The following is a 27,088-nucleotide window of genomic DNA, read 5'->3' on the forward strand; positions in this document are numbered from 1 at the left end:
CAGGTCATATCTTTTTTGGGTTAAATTTTTATCCCCAGCACTTTAAAACTTCAGTAATTCAAGTGAATTAAAAGCAAAATAATACATCTATGATTTAAACAGCTTTATGTTGTAGGAGGATAAGCAATTTAATTTTTGCAAATACATTTTATATAAATGATACAAGCTGTGTTCCTTTTAGAAAACAATGAATTAATTATTCATTCCAAATTCAGGTTGCATTACTCAATTGTCCATTTTTTCTTGTGTAATCGAGCATCATTAATTAGTCATCAGTGCAAACAACTTGGGGGTCAAATTGACCAGCCAATGGAGAGTGATAACTTCACATGTGAATTGACATTAGGAATTCTGTCATATTGTAAGAGTAATTTTTTATAAATTGGATGAGGTCATGTATTGAAGAGAACTTAAAGGGCATAAAGATTTATTTCTCATCATTAGATATTCTTAATTATTTTCAATTGGCTTTTAGAAGATACATACTAGTTTTTTAAATGGTTATATTAGCCTTAAAATTTTCTTCTGAAGGAAAAATTTTATGAAAATTCATTAAGATCAGAGAGTGGTTTTGCTCTTAATTTAGAATTGTTCTTGGGTTGTAATGAGATCTTTTTGTTTTTCAACTGTTCATTATTTTAATAACACGTTTCAACAATAGATCTGTACATTTATGAAACATATTACATTGTTGAAAAGGGTGATATGTGAGTCTAATAATGAATCTAATAACTACCTTAATAAATGCAGCATATGGTGACTGATAATTCTCATGAAATACATAATTACAGTAAAACTAAGTCTTGAGAGTCCTATAAATAAAAAAATAATTGAAGCAAAAAGGCTGCTTTGCAAACAAGATCATTTAACTGAGTTTGTTGCCAGCAGCTATCATTATGGAGAAAAACAGGTTTTATCTCTGTATATAGATTAGATAAGTTTTCAAATATTGTTGTGAATATGAATATTAATGACAATTTTTGTGTCTTATAGCAATTCAGTGCTATAATTCATCTTTACTTTTCCCACTCTGCTTTCTTAGGCTTTGAGAGTCTCAGTTTTGTGAGTTTAGCTGCTAACTTTTTTTTTCCTCCTCCTCTATGGTGTCTAGAAAAATACAACGGAAATGTAGGCCAAACATCTATTTTTTTTTCTAATACAGAAAAATGGGAACGGCTTTAAATAGCCTTTATTTTCTCCATCATTTATAGGCACCAAATATTAATTTTATTTTTTAAGAAGAAAATAAATTCCAGGCTAAAGAGTTTTAAAAGTTACAGTAATGTACCAGAATGTAGAGAGAATAAGAAAATATGACATGAAAAATAGCTAGCTATGAGAAATACTGACAGGAAATTTCAAAACAATTTGAATATCTTGAGGGTTATGGTAACTAAAATTAAGTTCTAGAAATCCCGGGGAAGTACAATATTGAAAGATAACTAAGAAGTGTGTTCTTGCAAGCATACAAAAACAAAACAATAATAGCAAAAAATAAGTCACATTTTAGTCAGCAAACAAATCTATCTAGTTAATACATCCTGACAAAAGGGTCTTTTGCAAAGAGAAGTTTGAAGCAACGTAAATGTTGCCTTCTGAAGCTGCAAATGAACTAACAGTAATGATGATCAAACATTTAAAATGTAACATCTCTCAACTAATACTAAATAGGTTATTTAACAAACAAATTAGGAAGGAAAGGGCATTCATTCCAGCATGGTGTTCAAAAGCAATTGACAAGACATGCAAAGTTTTCACAAGAAAATCTTAAAGAAATCTTAAGCTTACTGGTAAAAGGTAAAATAGAAGATTAAAAAAATTCCTCCCTTTTTGTACAAGTTGGCTCCTTAAGGTAACAAACCAGGTATAAGCAACACAAAATCCTTCTTTGGTCAAGGAAGGAAGTGCCTGAAAGGGGTAATTCCCTACCCCTACACCAATATCCATTTTGGATTGAAATTTGTGAGTCATAGACTGAGAGCCAAGCACACTCCTTGTCTATTTTATCCAATGCTGTTTCCTGACTTCTAGGAAAAAAACCAACCCTACACTTAAATGATTCATATTCTTTCAAGCATACAATATAGAAAAGTTATTTGAATGAAAAATGTACAACATTTAATATATCTTCTAGAATAGCATTGCATTATGAACTTCATTTAGTTTATGTTATGACACATGGTAAATGGTTTATGGTGTGCATATATATGCATACACACATACACATATACATACATCTGTATCATACATATATAATGTATATGTGTACATATACATACACACACACACACACATACATTTATCCAAGAATTTTTTATTAAGAAATACCCTCTTCCAAGCATATATATGAAACTGATATAAAGAAAAAGAAGTTTTACCCCTTCAGGATTATACTTTGCAAGCACACCATTACCATGGAATTCTTCAAGAACATCCTTTAATTTCTTTGTAGAATCTATAAAAAACAGAAAACACAAAAATTGTTTATATGCACATACTGTGGTTGTGTAGCCCAGTCCAGAAACAGAGACCACTTAAAATGTAAATAAGCATCAGCAGAAACTAAATTTAAAAACCAACATATAAAATGTCTCTTGCCATTTTTGAAAGGCTATTTAATTGGAAAAGAAATTGCAAAGAAACAAAAAGATCACTGCGTTAAATAAAAACAATACTGCTGGATAAGAAAAATAAAATGAGTAGCTAAGCCTCAATGGTGAATCCATTTAGAGGGAAGCTATACATTTTAGTATCTTGTAGATATTTTTAAGGAGACTTTTCTCTGTATACATAGCACAACTAAACTAAAGCCTACTTTAGTAATTAAAGCTTTAGTAAGTAAGCTTTAATGTAGTTGTGTCACATATTTTACCTTATATATGCATTATGAATAACATTTTAGTTTTGTTATGTATAAATTAAAGCTTACTCTATTCAATGAAGAAACAAAGTTTAGACATATTACCAAAAGAATTATAAATTATTTTCTTCAAAAGTACTATTATTTTTAAGCCTTTCATCTTATTAGTTGGTAACAACAAATTTTAATAAAATAATGTCATAAAAGAATTATCAGTATTACAATTAAAGTTAAATACATCAATATGATATAGATATATTCATTCAGTCTACTAAAATATGCTCATTATACTTATTGAAATATAATTTTTGATTTAGAAATCTCAGAATTACAATGCTTTGTTTTTTGTTTTTTTTTTTTGAGATGGAGTCTCGCTCTTTCGCCCAGGCCGGACTGCAGTGGCACTATCTCGGCTCACTGCAAGCTCCGCCTCCCGGGTTCACGCCATTCTTCTGCCTCAGCCTCCGGAGTAGCTGGGACTACAGGCGCCCGCCACTGCGCCCGGCGGGCGGATCCACGAGGTCAGGAAATCGAGACCATCCTGGCTAACACGGTGAAACCCCGTCTCTACTAAAAATACAATGCATTTTTAAGTTAGAAGGAAATAATAGCTAACAAATATGGGTAAGTCATCTAAATATTTAATCAAGTTTGAATAATAATGAAAAAACCTCAAAATTAAAATGTAGGAAATACGTGGATTTCCCAGTTTTCTTTTATGGAACGGAGCATGGAAAATTATTGGCTACCATTTGAATATAATTCTTATTGACCTTCCCTAAGAGTCAGTGATACTTGGACTACCACAAAATATTTCCTAGTTCCAGAAAACTAATTCACAAATTAGCTTTGGAAACATCCTGCTAGAAAACTCTCTCATAGATGCCCATTGAATACATAATGCCTATATTTTGTGAATTATACTTTTACTTGAAGTGTACCATTTCCTTTCTTTATATTGTAAGTTCTGTGGGTTTGTGTATGTGTGTGAAACAATAGATAGATAGATAGATAGATAGATAGATAGATAGATAGATAGATACATAGATACATAGATAGGAGTTTTGCTCTTGTTGCCCAGGCTGGAGTGCAATGGCATAGTCTCGGCTCACTGCAACCTCCATCTCCTGGGTTCAACTGATTCTCCTGCCTCAGCCTCCCAAGTAGCTGGGATTACAGGGGCCCACCACCATGCCTGGCTAATTTTTATAATTTTAGTAGAGACAGGGTTTCACCACATTGGCCAGGCTGGTCTCGAACCCCTGACCTCAGGTGATCCACTCGCCTCGGCCACCCAAAGAACTGGGATTACAGGCATGAGCCACCATGCTCAGCCTGTGAAACAGTACTTTTAAGTGAGATAAAATTCGTGTCACATAAAATTGACTACATTAACAATTTCAAAGTGTACAATTCAGTAATTTTTAGCATATTCATGATATTGTGCAATTATTACCACTAATTAATCCCATAATATTTTCATCACCCTGTAAAGAAACTTTATACCCATTAAACAGTCACTCCCTGTATTTTCTCCCCTCTAACCTCTGGCTATCATTAATCTATTTTCTGTGTCTATGGATTTGCCTATTCTGGATGTTTCATGTAAATTGAATCATATAATATGTTTCCTTTGTGTCTGGCTTCTTCCATTTAGCTTAGTGTTTTCAAGGTTTTTCCATGTTATAACATGTATCAGTACTTCACTCCTTTTTATAGCTGAATAATATTCCATTATAATGAATATATTCTATTTAAAAAATCTATTTATCAGCTGATATACATTCGACTTGTTTCCAGGTTTTGGCTGTTAAGAATGCTGCTATGAACATTCAAGTATACAAGTTTTTGTATAAACATATATTTCAATTCTCTTGGCTATATACCTGACAGTAAAATTGCCAGATCGTACAGTAACTCTATGTTTAATGTTTTGAGGAACTGCCAAATTGATTTTCACAACAACTATACCATTTTACATTCCCACCAGTAAGGTATAATGGTTCCAGTCTCTCCATATCCTTGCCAACACTTGTTATTTTCTAACCATTTTTTCGTTATAGCCACTTGTTATTTTCTAACGATTATAGCCATCCTAGTGGATGTGAAATGATTTGAGTCACATCTGATTAGTCATTCGCTAATGACTAATAATGTTGAGCATCTTTTTATATGCATATTGGTCATTTGTGTATTCTTTGGCAAAATGTCTATTCAAGTTCTTTGACCATTTTTTAATTGGACGGTTTGTCTTTTTGTTGTAGACATCCTCTGGGGAGTGTGTGTGTGTGTGTGTGTGCGCGCGCGTGCACGCGTGCTCACGCATATTTGCTTGATGCCCATACAGCTTCCTATGTATTTCTTTTTTGGCATATAATTTGCTGGCATTTTCCATGTTGTGATCAGAGTTAATTTTTTATGTCATGTCCCTTGCTAGATTGGAGGTTGTTCTAGGGCAGAAAATGTGTGTTTTCATTTTTGCACACCTTTCAACTTTATCACAAAGTTGAAACAATAGAATTGCAATAAATATTGAGATTAAATTAATCAGAGCTATTCCTAAATGGCAATAAATTACAATAATTGCTTCTATATGGACTTTGTTAGAAACTTACACTGCAGAGAGAGACCAAACTGTATATTAAAAAGAGACATGAAGCTGACCCCTTATTCTCAAATCCTTCTTTGTGGATAATAAGGCACTATTCTAAGTTAGCAGAACTGCTTTTACTTCTTTTTATCCATAATCATAGATGCAACCCATACTGTGCAGACCCACAGAGACACACACATATACAGATGCATACATTCTGGAATATCATATCTCAAGAGACTATGTTTATTTTAACCATATCTTAGGCCAATGATAAAATGGAAGGCAGAGAAAACAATTTTGGTTTCTCCCACATAGGCCTGCCACACAACTTTAGAGACACTGCTTAGATAGCCTTTTCGTTTCAGGTTTCTATGAGAGTAAAAAACACATTCAATAATTATTTATAAATGACTCAGAGAAGGGGAAAGCTCATAAAATTATTTCTACAATATTTTACTAGTGTACTGGTCACAGTTTATACTGAATATTCTTAGTAGAGAAATCATGAGCTAAATTAACAGCCAAAAACCTCTAGGTATATGACTGCCCTTTCCGTGAACTAGGGCTCAATAATGACTTGGTCTGAGACAATTTAAGGTGCTCTAGTTGATATTCAGATGAATCACTATCAATTCAACTCACTGCCTCTCCAATTCTCAAGTTCCAGTTCTAATATCTTAATATCTGAAGTTTAACTATGACCTGATCTCCACTTCACAATCTAGTTTGGAAACTGGAGCATTATCTTGTTCTTATATGCCTGTCTCAATAACATTTATTGGGCCCAGTTTCTCTAAGGCTGAGGCCCTGACTTGACCGGTCAATCTTCTAAAGATAAGGATTTGAGTATGGAACACCAGAGAGTTCAGGATATCCATAACCTTCCAACAGCATTGTTTTTACATGAATTATCTACATGTCTTCTTGGGCACCCAAATTGCACTAGGTTGTGAAAATCCTACTGCTATGTTTTACCTTTTTTTGGGGGGGAACACACATTTATCTTATTTGTAACTTAATTGCTTGTCCAAATTTCTTCCTATGGCCTATCACCATAAACATTCCTATCTTTTTTATTGTGCCAACTCTGAGTTACATTCTGTCCAAAATTACATTGGGGCAGTGGAGAGGGGAAAGGATCTATAACTAGGCCTGACCTGCCTTCTAGGACAAAATAAACAGAGGAAGTTATACCTGGATGAACAGATAGTAAGACGTGGCCTCAGCCATAATTCAGCTAATAATAGAGCTTCAGGAAAGAGCACAGTGACAGATACTAGGCTGAGCAATGCTGAGAAATCCAGGCAAGCAGCCAGCCAGGCAGGCAGCTGTGAGCTTGGAGATCAGTTTAGTAAATACATGTCTGTAATGGGAGAAAGAACCTGGAAGACTGGCCAGTGAAGTGCTAGGCATCCCAGTGCTGAGCAGCCAGGTTGAAAAGAGCAGGTTTAGTTCTTGGGATAAGGGAGCTGGACAGATGCTCAATGCAAAAGATTGGGTCTCCTGGAAAGCAAAGGAGGGGTATGACTTGGGGAAATTCTGAAACATGGGGCTAATTTCAGAGGTTCCTATGCTTGCTTGACTAGCAGGGCAGGATACTTGGAAAACAACAGTGAATACAAATTACTGCCCTTTGACTAACATATCCATTTTCCCAGCAAGTAATTTAATACTATGCCAATAACTACAGCTGAGACAATGGGCTGTCTTTTTCATCACTGTCAGAATCACCTTAGAGCTGAAAATGGTACTGAGCATGAAAGTGGGAGGTGTTTTATTAAGCAAACATTCTTGGAATGAGCTGGGAAAGAACAAAGAAAATGTTTATGGGGAGATGAGTTGACTTTCTCCTATACTTTACCTTTCTATCACCTGCTCTGGTACTTGAGTAATCGCAGGGGCCCCCCAAAATGCACACACCCTGTGAATCTTCTCATTTTGGCTGAGTCATGTAATAAACAATATTATGAGAGTTAAATGAGCTACATTTTAGGGACCAACATTAAATTTTTATTTACTTTTACAACATTCAGAATTTTTACACGATTTTCAAGAAAAATTAAAGACCCTTTACATTCGTCTGAATTGAAAATAAATAAATGACTAATAGCATTTAGTAATATTTAGAAAATGCAAATGGATCCTAAAAAGTACTACATGAAAAATGAAACCGTTTTAGTTCCTCTCACATCTCTTTAGGCATCTGTTACATCTTGAGTGAGCCTCCTTTGTGATTTTCCTGCCTCTTTGTCTCTTTATTCCAAAAAACTCAACACATACTTGTCAGATTAATCTCAAAGGACCCATGAAGTAATGGAGAGATTCAAAGCCAGCTAGATTTAGATTTGAATCTTGGCTCCGGAATTCTTGGCTGAATGTCCCTGGGCATATTTTTAACCTCCCTATGGTTCAGTTTTCTAATATTTAAAATGAGAATAATGATAGGGATCTGGCAATACTGTGTCTAGCAAAGTGTCTGGTGCCCAATAAATCCTTGTTCCTTTGTTTCATCCTAAACGTGACTTTAAACAAATCATCACCCTTCAACAGTTTCCTGTTGCCTTTGGATTGAAGCACAAACTCCTCCTCTTGGCACCATAGGTGTGTCAAAATATGATCCAAATCTATCTTCCAACAGTTATTTTCTGTATCTTCCATATTTACTATTCAATATCCATTCATCCAATTCTGAAGACATCTCATCATCCCATGATTTTAGAGCTCTTCTTTTGCTGATGATTTTTTTTTTCCTCAGGAATCCCTCCAATGTCGAGTGAAGTTCAACATAATGTATGGCATGGTTTATCTGTCAACTTATCCACAAAATCTCTCAGGACCTCCTCAAACACAGTAGGTCGTAACTCATCCTCCATGGGACACCCCATAATAATTCTCTTAGAATCTACATCTGATTTGTGCATTGGGCACTAGCAACACTATTAATTATAGCTTGAATGCATGAGCATTTTAGGGTTTGCAAAGTGTTCTATTATCTCATTTAAAATTCACAGTAATGTTAACAAATATTCACTCCACTTAACGCATGAAGAAATCAAAGTTAAGGAAATTATTACCTACTTAGGATCACACAGCTAAAAAGTTTGACATAATGATTCAAGCTATTGTATATGACCCAAACCCATTCTCGTCACTTTGGAAAAAGAACAAATACAAGTTTATAATTTGGCTTAGGAAGCTTGTTATTACACAGCTAAAATCACACAGCCAAAATAATGTGCAGTAGTGATTCAAACTTCTGTACAGTAAATATATTTTAAAGGTCAAGGCCAATAATTTTGCCACCTAAATACTAGTCATAGCTGCTGTGAGAAGACTATCATATATTCTACTGTTAAAGCCAAGACCCAACTTACAAAATGCATTTGTCATTTTTGTAAATAATGTGTTTTTAGTGGACTGACTGTAAGTTCATTATCTGGTGTTTTTTTTTTAACCAAAATAGTGCCATGTTTCCCACGTTCAGTTTTTCAGGCCAATATGGTAGTTTTTACAAAGTGAGAGAGGCTCAATGGGACCATGGAAAAGTCATCTTTTGGGTCTCTTAATTCAGTGCTTTCAAAAGTTTCCTTTAAAATCTAAGCCTCCCCACATAGCTTTTTCCTCTTATCACAAAAGATATTCATGGTCTAGGAGACTTTTCCTGTGCTCAGCAAAAAAGCATTTTTTCAGGAACTATATTAACCCTGTAGTAGAGAGGGCTCTGCAACTTCAACTGTTTAAAGAGAAGATTTTTCTAATTTAAATACTTAGCTAGCATTAATGTGCAGACACATTAATGTATTTAAATTAGAAAAATCTTTATCAATTATGTCAATGTTAAATTTAAAGTTATAATGAATTTATATAATTTAATTGTATAAGTGTACAGTTAAATTGTATAATTGTTGTGCAGACAACATAGTAGCATTCAGTCCAATGTTACATTTCATAAAGTTTCCCTTAGCTATATAGTACTTAAAAGTAGTGAAATAGTGCTTTATCTTCATCTAACCCAGTAATACTCAAACCTGGATCCATATCAGGATCATCCGGGGAGCTTTTAATATACGCTGATGTTTGCGCTCAAAACACAGTGAGGCAGATTTAATTAGCCTACATCTCCATGACTGGCTAGTCATGAGGACCTTTAAAAAAGCCTCTCAGTTGAGTCTTATATGCAACTGAGACGGAATTAATCACTGCTCTCATACTTAAATACATGCATAAAGAAAGTGAGAGTTAATCAGCAATTTTTGTCCTGCTGAATTTTCCTATGTCTGAATATATATTTTGTCTGATTGCTACACGGGGAACTTCTTTTAGGGAAGAAAAAAAAGAACCTCATGAGAACATTTTATTTAAAGATTTATTTACTCTCACCTTAGGTCACAATAGCAAAAATAGCATTTTGGAATCCAGCAGAGAGATCCAGAAAATAATATTGTCATTAAATGAAATTCCCCAGATGATACAAAAGAAGTTCTACTTAGAGCCAGCAGCAGAAAATAAATACCTACGGGACTATAGAATAAGAGATTTAGAGAACTAGTCACTAAGAAACAGAAGTTTTTATCTACTTGTGTGAGAATTTTCATAAAAGTACAAAGAGATCGAAAAAGAAATATGGAACTATTGTTAAAAATAATAACAGCCATATTGTAGCAGTTTATATGCTATTTGAAATCTATACACTTGGATTTTTAAAAATCTTAAAAATAATATTGTAATGATACTGCTACACTGGGAAAAGCTGTACAAAAACCAAACCCTCTGTTCAGGTCTTTGCTCCGGGCTCACCACAGGATTCTGGGAAAATCCTTTAAGCTGCTCTGAGTGCAAGTCACTCTCTACCTGTTCCTGCTAAGCTCTTGGGATCATCGTTAGCTTAAAAAGATAATGGGCATAATATCTTTGAGCAAACTGTTATACATATAGCAATAAGTATTTCTACTTACCAAAAACAAAAACTAGTTAATTCCAAAATGAGAATATGAAGAAAATTTCCTTTCTCCTTTTCATATTTATTATTATTGTTAATCCTCTTAAACATCAGTTTTTATTAACTCTTTCTTGTATTTGCTAGTAATTTTTACTCCATCTATCTACATCTAATGTTTTGATGTATGACTGTAATCCAATGCCTTGCACAAAATATTTGTAAGAGTGATTTTTCTGATAGACAAATATCTGCTAATTTGGCCAGCAACCCTATCCAGACACTAGGAACCTGTGAAATAATTTCCACCTTTATACATATTTTATTGTGTAGAAAATACATTAAGAAAAAGAGTATACTTGCCTTCGAGCCACTCATCTATACTATAACTAAAAATTTCTATTGAAAACATAATTGCTAATTAAGAGATATTATTAGGGACAGAATTGACTGGTGTGGACCAATAGCGTGCTGGTAAATGTTTAACAACTGTTCAGGATGTGAAGGGTGCTTACTGTAGTGTTTGCCAATTGCTGTCTTGTAAATATTTCCACCATGACAATTTCAAGCCTCCCACATGACATCATTAATGTGGAGTTGGGAAAGAATGCTAACATTCAGCTCTGATAAGCAATAATTAATGAATCAATCTATATGTGATTTTTTTGTACTTTAGAAACAATAAATAGGTCTTTAAAGACAAATCTGGAGATAAAGAACAGAAATAAAAGCCTGCAGCTATGACTGCTTAATCATTCTTTCAAATACTCTCAAGCCACCTATTGAGTTTAGAACAAGTACTGTTCTAACTATTGGAATATATCATTGAACAAAACAGAAAATATGCCTAATCCTATAGTTTGTATTCTAGTGCAAGAAGATAGATTACAGACATAGTACATTATTAAGACATTCTTATATCAATGCAGTATAGAGATGTGATGGCATGAAAGTGTTAGTGGTGGAGTGGTGGAGTAGGAAAGAGGAATTATTTTGAAAGTAGAGCCAAAAGGATTTCCTTATTGATTGGATATGGGTTGTGAAAGTAATGTATCAGGAGTCCCAAAGTTGTAGAAATGAGCAATTGGAGGGATAAACTTGCCAATAAGTAAAATGAGGAACACTGCAGAGGAAGCATGTTTGGAATGGGGAGTCTTCAATTTTAGTTTTAGGCATTTTATATTTAATAAATCTATTAGATATCCAAGTGTAGCCAATAGGAAAGCAATTATTTATGAGTGTGGAACCCAATAGAGAAGCCTGGGCTGAAGAACTAAATTTGAATGTAATTTCTATATAAACCGTATTTAACTGGATGACATCACATGGATAGTGATTGTAGATAGAAAAGATAGCAAGGACTGAGTTTTGGAGCACTCTGCAGTTCAAGTACCAGGAAAAGAGAAGCAATCTGCAAGGAAACTAAGAATGAATGCCTAGTGAAATAGCAAGAATACCAGGAAAAATAATGTATCCTAAAAGCAAAGTGTCATGTAATATCAAGTTAAATGAGGAGCAGATTTAGCAAGACTTTTAAGTTTAGCCAGAAGGAAATCATTTGTGTCCCTTTCAATGGCTGTTTCAATTCAGTAGCTGGGAAAAAAAAAACAAAACAACAACAACAAAAAAACACCAGAGTGAGTTTAAGAGAAAATATGATGAGAGGAATGGGAGGCAGCAAATACAGGCAACTCATTCAAAAACATTTTTTTTTGCAATAGAAGGAAAGAATTTGGGCAGTAGCTAGACTGCAAGAAGTGAAGACAAGATAAATTTTTTAAGAAAAGAGAAAAAAAATAGCAAGCTAATAGAAATCATTCAGTCGAGAGTGAAAAAAATAAAAAAAATTTAAAAAAAGTTTTAAAACACCCACTAGAATGTTGTCCTTTAGTGGGTGAGAGAGAATGCAATCTTCTTCACAGCAGAAGGTCTGGCTTAGAGTGGAGGCATGGACAGTTTACCTAAGTAGGAAGGCAGATTGACAAGTGCTGCTTAACTACCATTCACTATTTGTGGTGACATCATTGCTACTGGTAAGTGGATATAATAATAATGTTTTCTTTGTCCGTAGGCTGGGATTAGTAGCTGGTGCATAGTATATATTCATTGACAGTCAGCCCTTATCATCATCTGTGCCATCAGGCTTAAGCTAAGCTCTGGGGATTTCATTTTTCTATAACCTTAATTTCAGATTATTCACAATTTTCTTAATTTTCTTTTACATTTTCACTAGATGCTTTTAACTTCCTCTCTTTAACCAACAACTTGAATACAATATAAGATGTCTTAAAGTTATATGTAAAATAGAAATTGTATATTTTTTGTGTTGGAAAATTCACTTTTGCGGGCAATAGAATTAAATGCAGACATTTTATGTGTTTAAATCAAAATGTTTAAGGAAATGCAAGTATGAGTTACATTTTTGAATGTGTACATTAAAAATATTTAAACCCACGCTAATTCAGAAGATGACAATTTCATTTTATTTTATTTTTTAAGTTCTTATGTGGGTTGCAAAACACTTACTGAGAAACCAAACATTCTGGCAACAATTCTGTACTCTCCAGTCATGGCACTAATAGCATCCTGTTTTAAGACAATACAAAATTACTAAAGTTTCCAGCTAGTTTCTTAACATAAAAAGATTCAGCTCTCTGTACACTTACCAACAAACACAATATTAGGCAATGTGGAGAAAACAAAGTATATTTCTCCTGTGAGCATATACATTTTAAGGAATATTATTTGCTCACATACATATTTTAAAGAACATAAAACTCCAAAATATTGTCCCCAAATCTTACATTGAGAACAAAACTCAGGAATGTGTCATATTTATCTTGTGGTTTTATGCACCCACTCATCTTTATGGTATGTCAGGAGACATGAAGCTTTAATGTGAGAAGGAGGCTATAACTAACTGGACAAATAATTAAATGTAGTTGAAGAATTTGCTTCCAGATCTTGGCTCTTAGATGATCTATAGGATAGTCTTCTCACAAAGTAGACCTTCATTTTCTCTTTCGAATACTTCAAAGAAACAATACTTAAGGACTTTTCTAGCTACAGCATTCTCTGATTCTATGATAGTGCATATCTCCAGATACTTACTAGAACTTGCAGCCCCACATCTCCTAAACATTCCCTTCCTAATATTCCTCTCTAATTTTCACTCCTCTCAATCCCCACCACACTTTTAAAGAGCAAGTTTACATTGAGGAACTTGCCAATTTCTAATCCCACCACCAGGTAAACTGAAAAATATGAGGAAGGCAAAGAAAATATTTCAGTTCAGAAAGAGATAATTTTCTAGCACGTCAAATTCCCCAATGGTATCAGTACCTCCAGTGATATTGGCACTGGTGTTATATTTCAGGAATATCTTCAGAATTATAGTTATTACTCTAAAAATAATCATTTGATCAAGCTCTCTAAAAGCTTATATTGACTGTATTAAGCTGTGAACATTGCCTACAATGTGACAATCAATCTTTATATTTTTTAAAAAATGTAGGGGAGGAGAACTGACCAGAGTCAAAACACTGCAGGTATGCATATTGTTTCTTAGTTCTGAAAATCCCTGTGAAATAGTATTTAGAAGGGAAATCTATAATCTTGATTTGTACAAAATGGCACCTTTCACAATCTATGTTCTTACACTGGAATATTTGTTATAACAAGCTTTGTCATAATTTGCTATCAAATTAAAAAATACCTGTTCAAATACTAGCTAAATGTGTAGGGTATTGTAAGCGAGGTGATTTATGATGTATCTTAGCTGTATTTCAGACATTCATCTGGTAAAAACAAAGCTAGCCCTACATTATTTAAACATTTTTAAAGAAAGAAAGAAGAAAGAAAAAGAAAGAAAGAAAGATAAATAAAGAAAGAAAGAAAGGAAAGAAAGAAAGAAAGAAAAAGAAAGAAAGAAAGAAAAAAGAAAGAGAAAGAAAAGAAAGGAAGGAAGGAAGGGAAGGAAAGAGAAAGAAAAGAAAGAAAGAAAAGAAAGAGAGGAAGGAAAGAAAGAAAAAGAAAGAAAGAAAGAAAGATTTTGTAAAGGAGTTCAGTTACAAAGCTAGTTTGAGATGGTTTTAGAGATTTATAGTCCATGCAACATTGCACTATCTGAAAATCAAAGATGAGCAGTTCCATTGTGTAAGGCTGCAGCAGTCTTCAAAGTGAATTGTAGAATTCCTTTGACCGATGTGCTTATATTACAAAGAACATTCTCAGTCATATTGATATTGGGATTTTTTTTAACAAGCACCATCTCATAAATTCATTCAGTAATGAAAAAAAAAAACTGCCAAGAACATCAAACATAAAATCTGCCAAAGGAAAGCGAACGCTATTTATTTGTTTCCTAGGGCTGCTATAAAAAGTTACCATAAACCTGGTGATTTAAAACTGCAGAAATTAACTTTTGCATAATTCTGGAGGCCAGAGGTCTGAAATCAAGGTGTCAGCAGGGTTGTTTTTTCTGAAGGCTCTCATGGAGAATTTGTTTCACGCCTCTCCTCTAGTTTCTGGTGGCTGCTGGAAATCCCTGGCAACCTTTGGCTTGCAAACTCATCCCTCCAGTGGCTGCCCTGTCGTCACATGATCTTCTCCCTTTCTGTCTTTCACATTAGGCTTAGAGCCTATCAGAAATCCAGGATAATCTCATCTTGATATATTTAATTTGATTATACTTACGAATCACATTAAATGTAATTACAAAAGTAATTTACATTACTTTTCCCAAATATAAAGTCACCTTAACAGTATCCAGGGGTTAGGATTTGGACATATCTCTTTGAAAGGGGAAACTAATTGAACTCAGTGGGCAAAACTTGAAAGATGATGTTCAACCAAACCTTCTCTGATGCATAGCCCTAAAATCCTATGGCATTTTGTAAAATTGTTATGTGGTATGTTCATTTAGGGCCTCTGAGAAGCCTTAAGTTGCAAGAAGCTGGTAGAAACACCTGTGAAGGATAAAGAGGAGCAGGAGTAGGCAAGGAGCACCTTCAGACTGTGACGCTGGTCTAACAGCAGCGAGAGGGGACAAGAAGGTCGCGGATCGGGTAGCTAGGCTTCATACTGTGGTCTAGCTCTGAGAATGTCTCCACCAGGCCAGTGAGGGGTTCTCCAGCAAACATCGTCCATTGTTGGGATTCTCTGTTATAAAGAAATGTCCTGGATTTACCATCACAACTACATTTGATCATTGCCTGGGAGCAGTCCAGGGAGAGCATGCCTCCATGTCAGAACTGTAGCAAATCTAAAGTGTCATGCCTAAATCAAGAATAGATAGTCAAAGCTCATAAGAGAAGTTTTCTGTAACCGTTCATCAAAATTCCAAGAAAAATTGAAGAAGGAAAATTTTGCAAATATAGTTCCTTTGATATCTCTAGGAAATTCTAGAACATCCCAGGACTTCCTTCTAGAATCGGTGATTAGATCCTTTGATATCTCTAGGGAATTCTAGAACATCCCAGGACTTCCTTCTAGAATTGGTGATTATGAGACAATATCCAAGAGATCTTCATGTCTCTTAGCGCCACTGTTATGATTACAGCCAAGAGGTATTGGCAACCTTGAAGGCATATTGTGGCAGGCCAGTTTTCACTAACAGCTGAACAGACAGGCCTCCATGACAACTGTTTTGGCACTGACTGAGTTGTTAATTTAAATATTAAAAGTGGATAGAGCCAGTGCTCTTATACAAAGAGTGGAATGTAACAAAAACCCACCAAGAGTTTTGCCTAGACCATTCCTGGGCCTTGAAGCATAACGAGATAATGAAGGAATTCTTCACAGGATCTGTTTAGAATTAAACAAGTTTTATTGGGGTATCTGAAGGAACTCCTCACACCTCCACAAACAAGTTTTATTGGGGTCTAAATGAACTCCCCAAATCTCCTTGATTTAGCATGAGCAAAATAAGGGTAGTCACCCCTGGCACCTAGACCTATCTGGATAAAGTAAATTTACTGAGGCTCCAGAGGAAGGTCTTCAGGACTCTCAGACCTTAGTTATAGATTAGAAGTTAATCACATATGTCTTTAGATAAATACAAACTTACATGTAGACATATAGCTAAGAAGGTATATAAGCTCTGGGAAACTCTAATTTTGAGTTGGTCTGGTGATATTTTCCCGGCATTCTCCCTGTACCTGGTAACAGAAATAAACTCTCTTCTTTCCCAGTTCGTCTGCATCTCATTATTGGGCGGCAAGAATAAGCAGCCTGACCCTCACTTTAGTCTGGGAACAATATTACCCAATGTTGGTGATGCAGTATCTAAAGGGGGTGCTTATATAGATGAATTTGCTTTGATGAAGGATTAATTAAATGGTCTTGATAGCACTGAGGACTAAGCTCTGATTTTTTTGTCTTGCCCAAATTCTTTTCTATTGGGTCTAGGGAATCAGGCCCTACAAACCATAAATTCTCATCATCAGATGGGTCTTATTTAACCCTGTATATTGTGACTTATTTTCCAATCTGACTCTAGCATAACAAGAGAAAAAATCAAAATATATTTTCCCCAAAATATATTTCCTTGCCATACCTTGAAATTGCCCTGCAAAGTCTCTTGTGGGAAAAATCCACATTCAATAGAGGATCCCCTTCCCCCTTTGTTTTCTTTCCTTTCTTTCCAGATCCAGGAGATAATCAACTAAGTTCCAGGCACCCTTTTAGGTCTGATAAGAAATATTTCACAACCTGCTCTCTCCCTGAAGTCTGATATCTGAGAGATTTCTCTGCACAGTAATACTTGATCTCCACAATTCTTTATCTTAACCTGAACATTCCTTTCCATTGATCCCAGGTCTCCAGGTCAACTCAACCAATTGTCAACCAGAAAATGTTTGAATTTACCAAGAGCCTAGAAGCCCCCGGTTTTGAGCTGTCCCGCCTTTCTGAACCAAACCAATGTATTTCTTAAATGTATTTGATTGATGTCTCATGCCTCCCTAAAAATATATAAAACCAAGCTGTACCCCAATCACCTTAGGCACATGTTCTCAGAACCTCCTGAGGGCTGTGTCAAGGGTCATGGTCATTCACATTTGGCTCAGAATAAATCTCTTAAAACATTTTACAGAGTTTGACTCTTTTCATCGACAGCAAGTAGGTACTCAAATTGGTCAACTGGGCTGTGAAAAGAATCTCATGCCTAACAATAAATAAAGTATGGAAAATAGAAATGGTTCTACGATTTGTCGCTAAACTTCCAAAATTTTTTTGAAGAGAACTACACAAAACAGATACGTTAATCTGGTGTGGAGGCCTGTTTTACCACATTGGATAGTAAAAATGTTGAAGAATTTTTATGCAATACAATTACAGAAAAGAATTACTAAACTTAATTCTTGTGAATTAGAAGAGAAAGCACGCATATTTGATGAAAATCTTTAAAGTTTTGATCATATAGATAAAATAATGTAGCAATTGGATATGATTATGACATGAATGCATCACACACTCTCCCTGTCACCTGTTAAACTGACACCAGGAAAGTGAATGGAAGGAGACATGGAATGTGAACTTTAATCCTCCCATTGTTGTTGTCTAGGGCATCGGCTCATAGTTGATAACGGACAGCCATCCATTTCCAGAGTCAAAACAACCAGGAGGAAGTCATCCATTGTTTCCTTGTATTTGGACATGGCCAGACCTCAGGCATTTACTTTCTGCCTTTCTCACCCCTCACCAGCTCCCTCCTGCTCATCCTTCCCCTTCAGCAAGCAGCAGCACTGACTAATCTTCCAGCTTTCTCTTTTCACCACTGTACCTCAATTGGGATATCTTCAGTGCTTTAATTTTCAAAAGAAACAAAACATGCCTCGTCTCCTATGTTGCTTTGTTAAGAGTTAATTCTATTCCTTGTGTTTTTAACTTATTATTTATTCTTCAAGCTTCTGCTTAGAAGAAAAACGTAATTTGTATCTAATACTTTACAAGACAGCATCATTGTACATTGCATGGATATGTACTAATAAGCACATAAAGTGCTAAATAATTAGGTGTTAAATGATTAAATAATTGATACTTTAGAGCTTTATATTATGAAAAAGTCTTTGTTGAGTTTTATATACATGTTTCAGTATTTATTATTACTTGGGAAAATTTGGTTGGGTGTTTTCATAGGTTGAGAATGCATTCTTATTTTCCCTACTAAAAATAACAGCATACAGGCCCCTACTATTAAAAAAATCAGTGTTTAACATGTTTACAATAATGTATTAGATTCAGATAATGAAGGTTATATGCATTACACTTATTATGTAGAGCTAGAAAGTATAGAGTCAGTGAATTTAAAGTAAATGAAGAATGACAGAGAAGGTAGTGAAGAGACCACAAGAGTGAGAAAAGCAAAAAATAGCATTGGAAGTTAACCAAGCAGATAGGACAGTCCGACTAAACTGGAACAGTGTAGTCCCCTTTGTTAGCTGCTCTAAATAAGGGGTTCTATCTTCATATATATAGTAATATAATCAACAATGAGAGGCACAAAAACACATGATCAAAACCCTCTACCTTAGAAAAAGTTCCAGAAAGAAGAATGGGATGGCTTTTGCTGTGGGCAAAAGCTGAGATCACCAGGACATGTAGATGGGTCATAAATAAAAATATATATATACTTGGCCTACATTTTGTGGGAAATTCTTTTACATTGCATCCTGTATTGTTAGTGCTAAACAGTTACATTTTCATGAACCCACATTGCCTTTTAAGTGTTTTGTAGTCTCTCTGCAAAGGGGGAAAAAAAGCTCCTACACAATAAGCTCATTTTCCTGAGGGTGTGGCTTTTGCAAATGGACTTAAATTACTAGAATGTGTGACAGCCAGCTGCCTTGGGTTTTTGTTTGATTGTTTGTTTGTTTTCGCCCTGACACTCCATTAGTGTTATTTATTCTCACTCATAGGCTTCGGAGGAGTGGAAGGACAAGTTAAAAATCTGTCTGAATGACTGGGCAGAAAAGATTTTCAAGCCACAGAGAAATGTCTTAGGCATTGTTGTTTCTCTAATAGGAAGAGCCGAGAAAACACTTGGAAAGTATCTCCTCCAAAGTTACAGTCGAACTGGAGAAAAGCCATCTAAATAGAGAGTATTTCAAGAAATTACATAAACTTTGATTGTTACCTTGCAAAAACTTTGCCTAAGGCACATTGTCCAAGCACTACAGAAGTATAAAGAAGATTCTAACTTGATTGGATATTTGTTCCACTTGAAATCTGAAGTTACAGAAAAGCCAAAAAGAGGCTGTATGAAATGGAAAATGTCAAAAATCTTAGGTCTCCTCTTATTCACATATTATTATCACTATTATTTTGCTATAGCATACTGATGATTTTACTTGAATGTTGCTATGAATGAGGTTATCTGATTAATGACTTAAACCACTGGTGCTTTGAAAATGTTATTTAAAACTTAGATCATAATTGAATATCAATTATTCTTTTTTCAATCTTAGAATATATATAGTCATATGCAACAGTCTTCTCCAAATTATTAGATTTTCTCAGGAAATCCAAGTTAATACAGACAGATGGTGAACTAAGTGAAATTGGCAGCAAATTTATCTCAATTTGTGAGATTTTTAAAAAACAATTTGTTATTGTTTTAGAATTCTCTAATTTCTTTCCTCCCTGTCTTAAATCTTTCCATCACAGATTTCTTTGCATGCCTTGGCTGTATTGTCCAGATTGACATCGTATTAAGTGGCATGTGTTTCTTTGCTGTTAAGCTGAAGTGGCTTTTGTGTTTAAAGGCAAGATCATCGCATTTTTTATGATTGTATAATTAACAATGCCCATTTCATAAAAACTAAAAGCACTTAAATATAAGAATATATAACCTTTCATGATTTCTCTACCTGGAAATGACTACTATTGTCACTGTATTGATATCCTTCTAGAATATTTTGAATTTGTGAGCATAAATACATATTTAGAAAATTGGGATCCAAATTACTAAAATGGAATTAGGGATTACATGGCATTTTGAAGCTACTTTTTAATTTAATATATTTAAATTTATTTTCATGTTAATATATATATATTCATACTATCAACAGTATTGCTTGAATGGTAATTCCTTTATAGCTGTACCACAATTTCATTTATCAACCAGCCTCTTATTTTGAGCATTTAAATAACTGTTAAATTTGTATTCATATTAACAGTAAAATAAATGTGATATACATACATTGATATGGTTTGGCTGTGTCCCCACCCAAATCTCATCTTGAATTGTATTAGGTTGGTGCAAAAGTAATTGCAGTTTTTGCCATTGAAAGTGAAGGCCAAAACTGCAATTAGTTGTGCATCAACCTAATAATTCCCATAATCTCCACATGTTGTGGGAGGGACCTAATGGGAGATAATTGAATCATGGGGATGGTTACCTCCATGCTGTTTTTGTGATAGTGGGTGAGTTCTCATGAGACCTGGTGGTTTTATAAGGAGCTTCTCCCCAACTCTGCTCTGCACTTCTTGCTGCCACCATGTGAAGAAGGATGTGTTTAATTCTTTTTCTGCCATGATTGTAAGTTTCCTGAGGCCTCCCCAGCCCTGCTGAATTTTGAGTCAGTTAAACCTCTTTCCTTTATAATTTGCCCATTTTCAGGTATGTTTTTATTAGTAGTGTGAGAATGGACTAAAACAGTAAATTGGTAATGGGAAGAGTGGGGTGCTGCTGTAAAGGTATCCGAAAATGTGGAAGTGACTTTGGAACTGGGTAACAGGAAGAGGTTGGAAGAATTTGGAGGGCTCAGAGAAGTCAGAAGAATGTGGGAAAGTCTGGAACTTTCTAGAGACTTGTGGAATGGCTTTGACCAAATTGCTAATAGTGATATTGACAATGAAGTCCAAGCTGAGGTGGTCTCAGATGGAGATGAGGAACTGTTGGGAACTGGAGTAAAGACTACTTTTGCTAGCCAAAGGGACTGGCAGCATTTTGCCCCTGCTGTAGAGATCTGTGGAAATTTGAACTTGAGAGAAATGATTTAGTGTATCTGGTGGAAGAAATTTCTAAGCAGCAAAGCACTCAACAGGAAGCAGAGAATAAAAGTTTGAAAAATTTGCAGCCTGATGATGTGATAAAAAAATAAAAATCCATTTTTTGCGGAGAAATACAATCCAGCAGCAGAAATTTGTATAAGTAACAAGGAGCTGAATGTTCATCACCAAGACAATGGGGAAAATGTCTCCAGGGCATGTCATAGACCTTTATGGCAGCCCCTACCATCATAGGCCCGGAGGACTTGGAGGAAAAAATGGTTTCCTGGACTGGGCCCAGGGCCCACCTGCTGTATGCAGCCTAGGGACTTGGGGCCCTGCATTCCAGCTGCTCCAGCTATGGCTGAAAGGGGCCAAGGTATGACTCGGGACTTGGCTTCAGAGGGTGCAAGCCCCAAGCCTTGGCAGCTTCCATGTGGTGTTGGTCCTGTGGGTACACAGAAGTCAAGAATTGAGATTTGGAAACCTCTGCCTGAATTTCAGAGAATGTATGGAAATGCCTGGATGTCCAGGCAGAAGTCTGCTGCACAGCCAGAGCCCTCATGGAGAACCTCTGCTAGGGCAGTGGAGAAGGGAAAAGTGGGGTTGAAGCCCTTATACAGCACAGAGTGCCTACTGTGGCATGACCTAGTGGAGCTGTGAGAAGAGTGCCACCATCCTCCAGACCCCAGAATGGTAGGTCCATCAACAGCTTGCATCACATGCCTGGAAAAGCCACAGACACTCAATGCCAGCTGTGAAATCAGCCAGGAGGGAAGCTGTATTCTGCAAGCAACAGCGGTGGAGATTCCCAAGGCTGTGTGAGTCCACCTCTTGCATCAGTATGACCTGGATGTGAGACATGGAGTCAAAGGAGATCATTTTTGAATTTTGAGGTTTAATGACTTCCCTATTGGACTACAAACTTGCATGGGCCCTGTAGCTCCTTTGTTTTGGCCAATTTCTCCTATTTGGAAGAGGTGTTTTTACCCAACGCCTGTAACCCCATTGTATCTAGGAAGTGACTCACTTGCTTTTGATTTTATAGGCTCATAGGCAAAAGGGACTTGCCTTGTCTCAGATGAGACTTTGGACTTGGACTTTTGAGTTAATGCTGGAATGAGTTAAGACTTTTGGGGACTGTTGGGAAGGCATGGTTATGTTTTGAAATGTGAGGATATGAGATTTGGGAGACCCAGGGCAGAATGACATGGTTTGGCTATGTCACCACCCAAATCTCATCATGAATTGTAGTTTCCATAATCCCCACATGTCATGGGAGGGACCTGGTGGGAGGTAACTGAATCATGATGGCAGTTAACTCCATGCTGTTCTCATGATAGTGAATTCTCAAAAGATCTGATGGTTTAATAAGGGGCTTTTCTCCCTCTTTCCTCGGCACTTCTCCTTGCTGCTGCCATGTGAAGAAGGGCATGTTTGCTTCTCCTTCTGCCATGATTGTAAGTTTCCTGAGGCTTCCCTAGCCAGGCTGAACTGTGAGTCCATTAAATCTCTTTCCTTTATAAATTACAGTCTCAGGTATGTCTTTATTAGTGTGACAACGGACTAATACATACACATTTAGAACATATTTCATCTGAACCTTACCATAAATTCCTAAAGGTAGTGTGAATGGGTCAACAGGCTCACAGAATTTAAGGTGTTTTTTTCTTTTTTAATATCCTGCTTAATTTGCCCTTCAGCAAGTTTGAACTAATTTAATTTGTCATAGCAGTGTATTAGAGGGAAATGTTGGCTGTTGTGTATAGAATCTGGAAATAATTCTAATGTGAAGCAAATCTATTTAAATCTAGCTACAATAATCACATGCTTAAGTAAAAATGTCACATTAATTCAGATTTCATATCACCATGAATTAATTAAGGATACATCAGTATTAGTAAATTTTCTGACTTACTTGCATTGTAGTAGAGTGATTACTGAACAACATGTTCTTAAAGATAAAAGACTGAAGAAGAAAATTGCTTTGAAGCAGAAAGAGAACAGGATTCAGAGTTAAAAGACCTGTACAAGTGGGGCAAATACATTCCTTGGACCTTATTGCTATTTTATCTGTAACTCCCAGGAGTTCAAAGATGACAGATTGAGCAATTTCAAGGCCTTTCCAGTTCTAAAACATTCCCTGTATGCTATATTGCAGTCTCCATTAAGCTAATACCCATGACTTGTTTTCTTAGTTTTTTTCATAGAACCTAGTGCATAAAGTAACTTGCAAAACAGTCATTTTTATGTGCTACACGCTCCACATTACAATCTATTTTTAAATGAGCATGCTAGGCTGCTTATTAATCAGATTTCATTTCATAGGATTGTAAAAATAAAATGATAATTGATTTTCCAGTATTAATTACTCTGTAGCCCTTGGCAGATGGAATCATTGTTCCAGTTGCTTGATTTTTTAGAAGGTAAAGAGAAACTAGAAGGTAGAGATAAACTAGTTAATTGAGGTCTCATGCAAAGTTTACTAACAGAAAAATATGCCTAAACTAAGAAAGGATTGGTTTTATTCAGTTACAAGGGAGAGGTGAAGAGGGAGTTGACTTGTAACCTTGACTCTCATAGATAACCAAGTATTTTAAATGTAGTTTTTAGCACATTTTTGTGACTTTTAAGTATGAGTTACATAGTAGAAAGAGAAAATATTTCTTTTTATTTTTATGCCAATTGCTTAAATTAATCAAAATAAATTATGTGCCAGGCACAGTGGCTCACACCTGTAATCCCAGCATTTTGGGAGGCTGAGGTGGGCAGAATGCCTGAGGTCAGGAGTTCGAGACCAACCTGGCCAACATGGTGAAACCCCACCTCTACTAAAAATACAAAAATTAGCTAGGCGTGGTGGCACATGCCTGTAGTCCAAGCAACTCAGGAGGTTGAGTCAGGAGAATTGCTTGAACATGGGAGGGAGAGGTTGCAGTGAGCCAAGATCGTGCCACTGCTCTCCAGCCTGGAAGACAGAGTGAGACTCCATCTCAAAAATAAATAGATAAAATATGAAAAGTTTGTCATCTTTATTTAAGACATATAGTTGCCCTGTTTTAACATTATTCTATTTTTAATTGTAAAAGCAGGTGGAGAGGGGTGGGGTTCATGCCTGTAATCCCAGAACTTTGGGAGGCCAAGGCTGGTCAATTGCTTGAGCCCAGGAGTTCAAGACCAGTCTGGGAAACATGGTGAAACCCGGTCTCTATAAAAAAATACAAAAATTAGCTGGGTCTGGTAGCACATGCCTATAGTCCCAACTACGCAGAAGGTTGAGGCTGAGGACGGTTTGAGACCAGGAGTTTGAGGCTGTAGTGAGCCAAGATTGTGCCACTGTATTCTAGCCTGGGCAACAGAAAAAAAAGAATATGATTATAACCATCAATTAAGATTCAGCCAGTTTAAGCAAAATAATCAAAATATTCAAAAATAACGAAAGGTATAAAATAAAAAGTAAAGGCTCCCACAAATTCCAGAATTGAATATTTTATCCATTTCTGTTCTGTTTAACCATCTGTTTCTTGTCACAATATCTATTTATTTCCTGCTATAAAAGGTGAGAAATATACATCCAACATACACAGAGAGATTCAAAATTTTACTGGTTATATTTCTGGTTTTAGTCTTCTGATTGGCACTTTATAACTGTAAATATTTTACTAAGAACTTTATTTGTTAATTCTTCAACTCCAGAGTATCTATTGTCTGTTCTCTACCAACTCTGCAAAAAATGGTTTGAGCTAGCTTTTTCTTTCTCTCACCACTCTTTTTCCACCTTTTCTTAACTATACCTTTATTTTTACATTTGTATTCCTCCATGGAGATTCCTCTTCTTCTATATTTAATTTTGTTGCTGGGTGCATGGCCAGTTAAGCTGTAGAAATGGGGCATGGAAAGTATGGAAGTGATCTATGCTGATTCTATGTTGGGACACTTAAATAGGTGATGTGCCTTCTGCATGCTTTCTCTGCCCTGCTTTTGCCAGCTGGGAAATGAGCGGGACCTAGGCCCAGCCTAAGGCACATGATGAAAGTAACATGAGTCTATAAATGACCCTGTGATGGAGAGCCACCCACAGATCTGGAAAATTCTCCAGCTGACTCTTTTGTGCAGGAAGGATATAAATGTCTTTGTTCTTTAAATCTCGGAATTTTTGGTCTCTCTGCTTTAGCATCTTCGCCCACCCTAAAAAACACATTTCCGTATTTTGCCTACTTTTTTATTCTACAATTTCAAAACCACTTAGCACCATTTACAACAATAGGCATATAATAGTGTTATTTATTTCTTAACCAAATAGTGTGGCTGGCCCCTGAGAGAGCAGTTGTGATGCTAGGTTAATTCTATGCCACTTGGAGAATGTTCCAAGCATCAGGTAAATTCCATTTTCTTATTCTTATATTCAATCAGTAGCTCAACCCATGCTGTATTTTAGTTTGCATAGCATTTTGAGCATGATGTTCTACAGATTTTTTTTTCACACTGCTTATGTGCCTTTCTTTATTCTTACTGAGGTGCTTACTATATGAACACTAGACCTTCCATACTTCTCATATTCTGTTCTATGTGCAAAATAGATCCAGGGTTTTATATTTAGATAATTAAGATCTTATTCACCCATATAAGTTGCATTATTTAACATTCTTTATGCTGGCATCATAATGTAATTTCTGAGAAGTCTTGCTAATCTTTGTCCCCACCTCAGCATACACTTACTTGCCTTTTTTTATGATGTAGCTCTAACAATAATACATAGAAATGCATTTTGCTTCCCAGTGGTTTCTTTTCCTTGTTGTCATGTGTTTGTTCAGATTCATTTGTGTCACTTCTTATTTTGATGTTTCTCTTCCTGGCTGTTCATTTTCTTCAAATATTTTGTGATTCTTGATTAAACATTCCAACTTGATGGCAATAAGTACCTATGGTCGATTTCTTTCACAGTTTTGTAAGTCTATTTAACCATAAAAGGCTGGTTCTATCAAAAGGTACGTTCCCCTTAAGATGTGTGGTTGAGCCAGGGGCTGACTAGCTCACAGCCTTCAAAAATAACAGGGATGGAAGGCAATATACTGATATAAAGTGCTTTTGTATATTTCATTCATACATGGGATTTGCTTTATCCTGCTTATCTTTCATTCAGTATTCACATTCTGGGTCCTCCATAAGTACACTTTGATTTTCAAATTAGAAATTAGTATTCTTTACACCAGCTAAATGCAAATACTCCACATCCAACATCTTTGAGTATACTAGAAGAGAGGAAACTGCTGCAACTCACTCACCATTATCCTTTCTACGAACTATTCTGCTTGCCTCCTCACAGCTCTCCTCACCTGCTAACATTCTGTCTAAAGCCAGTGGTTTCTATATTCATTTTCTCTTAATCACAGTTTTTCCTTGGTTTTCCTTTCTTTGCTCTGGGCTGTCAATTAAATCACATTTATTTTGCAGTTGTAATAGAAATTACTCAGAGACTTGTTTTTAATCAGGAAACTTGAGCTCGTCTGTCTTTATTCAAACAAACCATTCTACTTGAAAAGTATGTAGTTATTTTTAAGCACCATTCTTATATGTAATATTTGTATTATAACATATAACTCTTGGCTTGTCCTCATTACTATACCCTAAGATAATATATTTCTCAAGTTTATATCCTTACAATCCTTTCGAATAATGCAGTTTTTGTGTAAGGCCATAACCA

At 35.6% G+C, this 27,088-nt stretch overlaps 1 protein-coding gene across 15 annotated transcripts in view; it reads right to left on the reverse strand.

Annotated features, from left to right (window-relative positions):
* The window catches only part of DGKB (diacylglycerol kinase beta), a 799,601-nt gene that overhangs the window by 595,381 nt on the left and 177,132 nt on the right, over positions 1–27,088 (reverse strand). For all 15 annotated transcript variants that reach the window (XM_030822175.1, XM_030822171.1, XM_030822169.1 and 12 more), the window contains exon 3: positions 2,379–2,455. In XM_030822175.1, the coding sequence (XP_030678035.1) occupies positions 2,379–2,455 (77 nt within the window). The remainder of the gene's footprint in view (positions 1–2,378; positions 2,456–27,088) is intronic.

This window comes from Nomascus leucogenys, chromosome 11 (assembly GCF_006542625.1).
Source record: "Nomascus leucogenys isolate Asia chromosome 11, Asia_NLE_v1, whole genome shotgun sequence".
NCBI classification, from domain to species: domain Eukaryota; kingdom Metazoa; phylum Chordata; class Mammalia; order Primates; family Hylobatidae; genus Nomascus; species Nomascus leucogenys.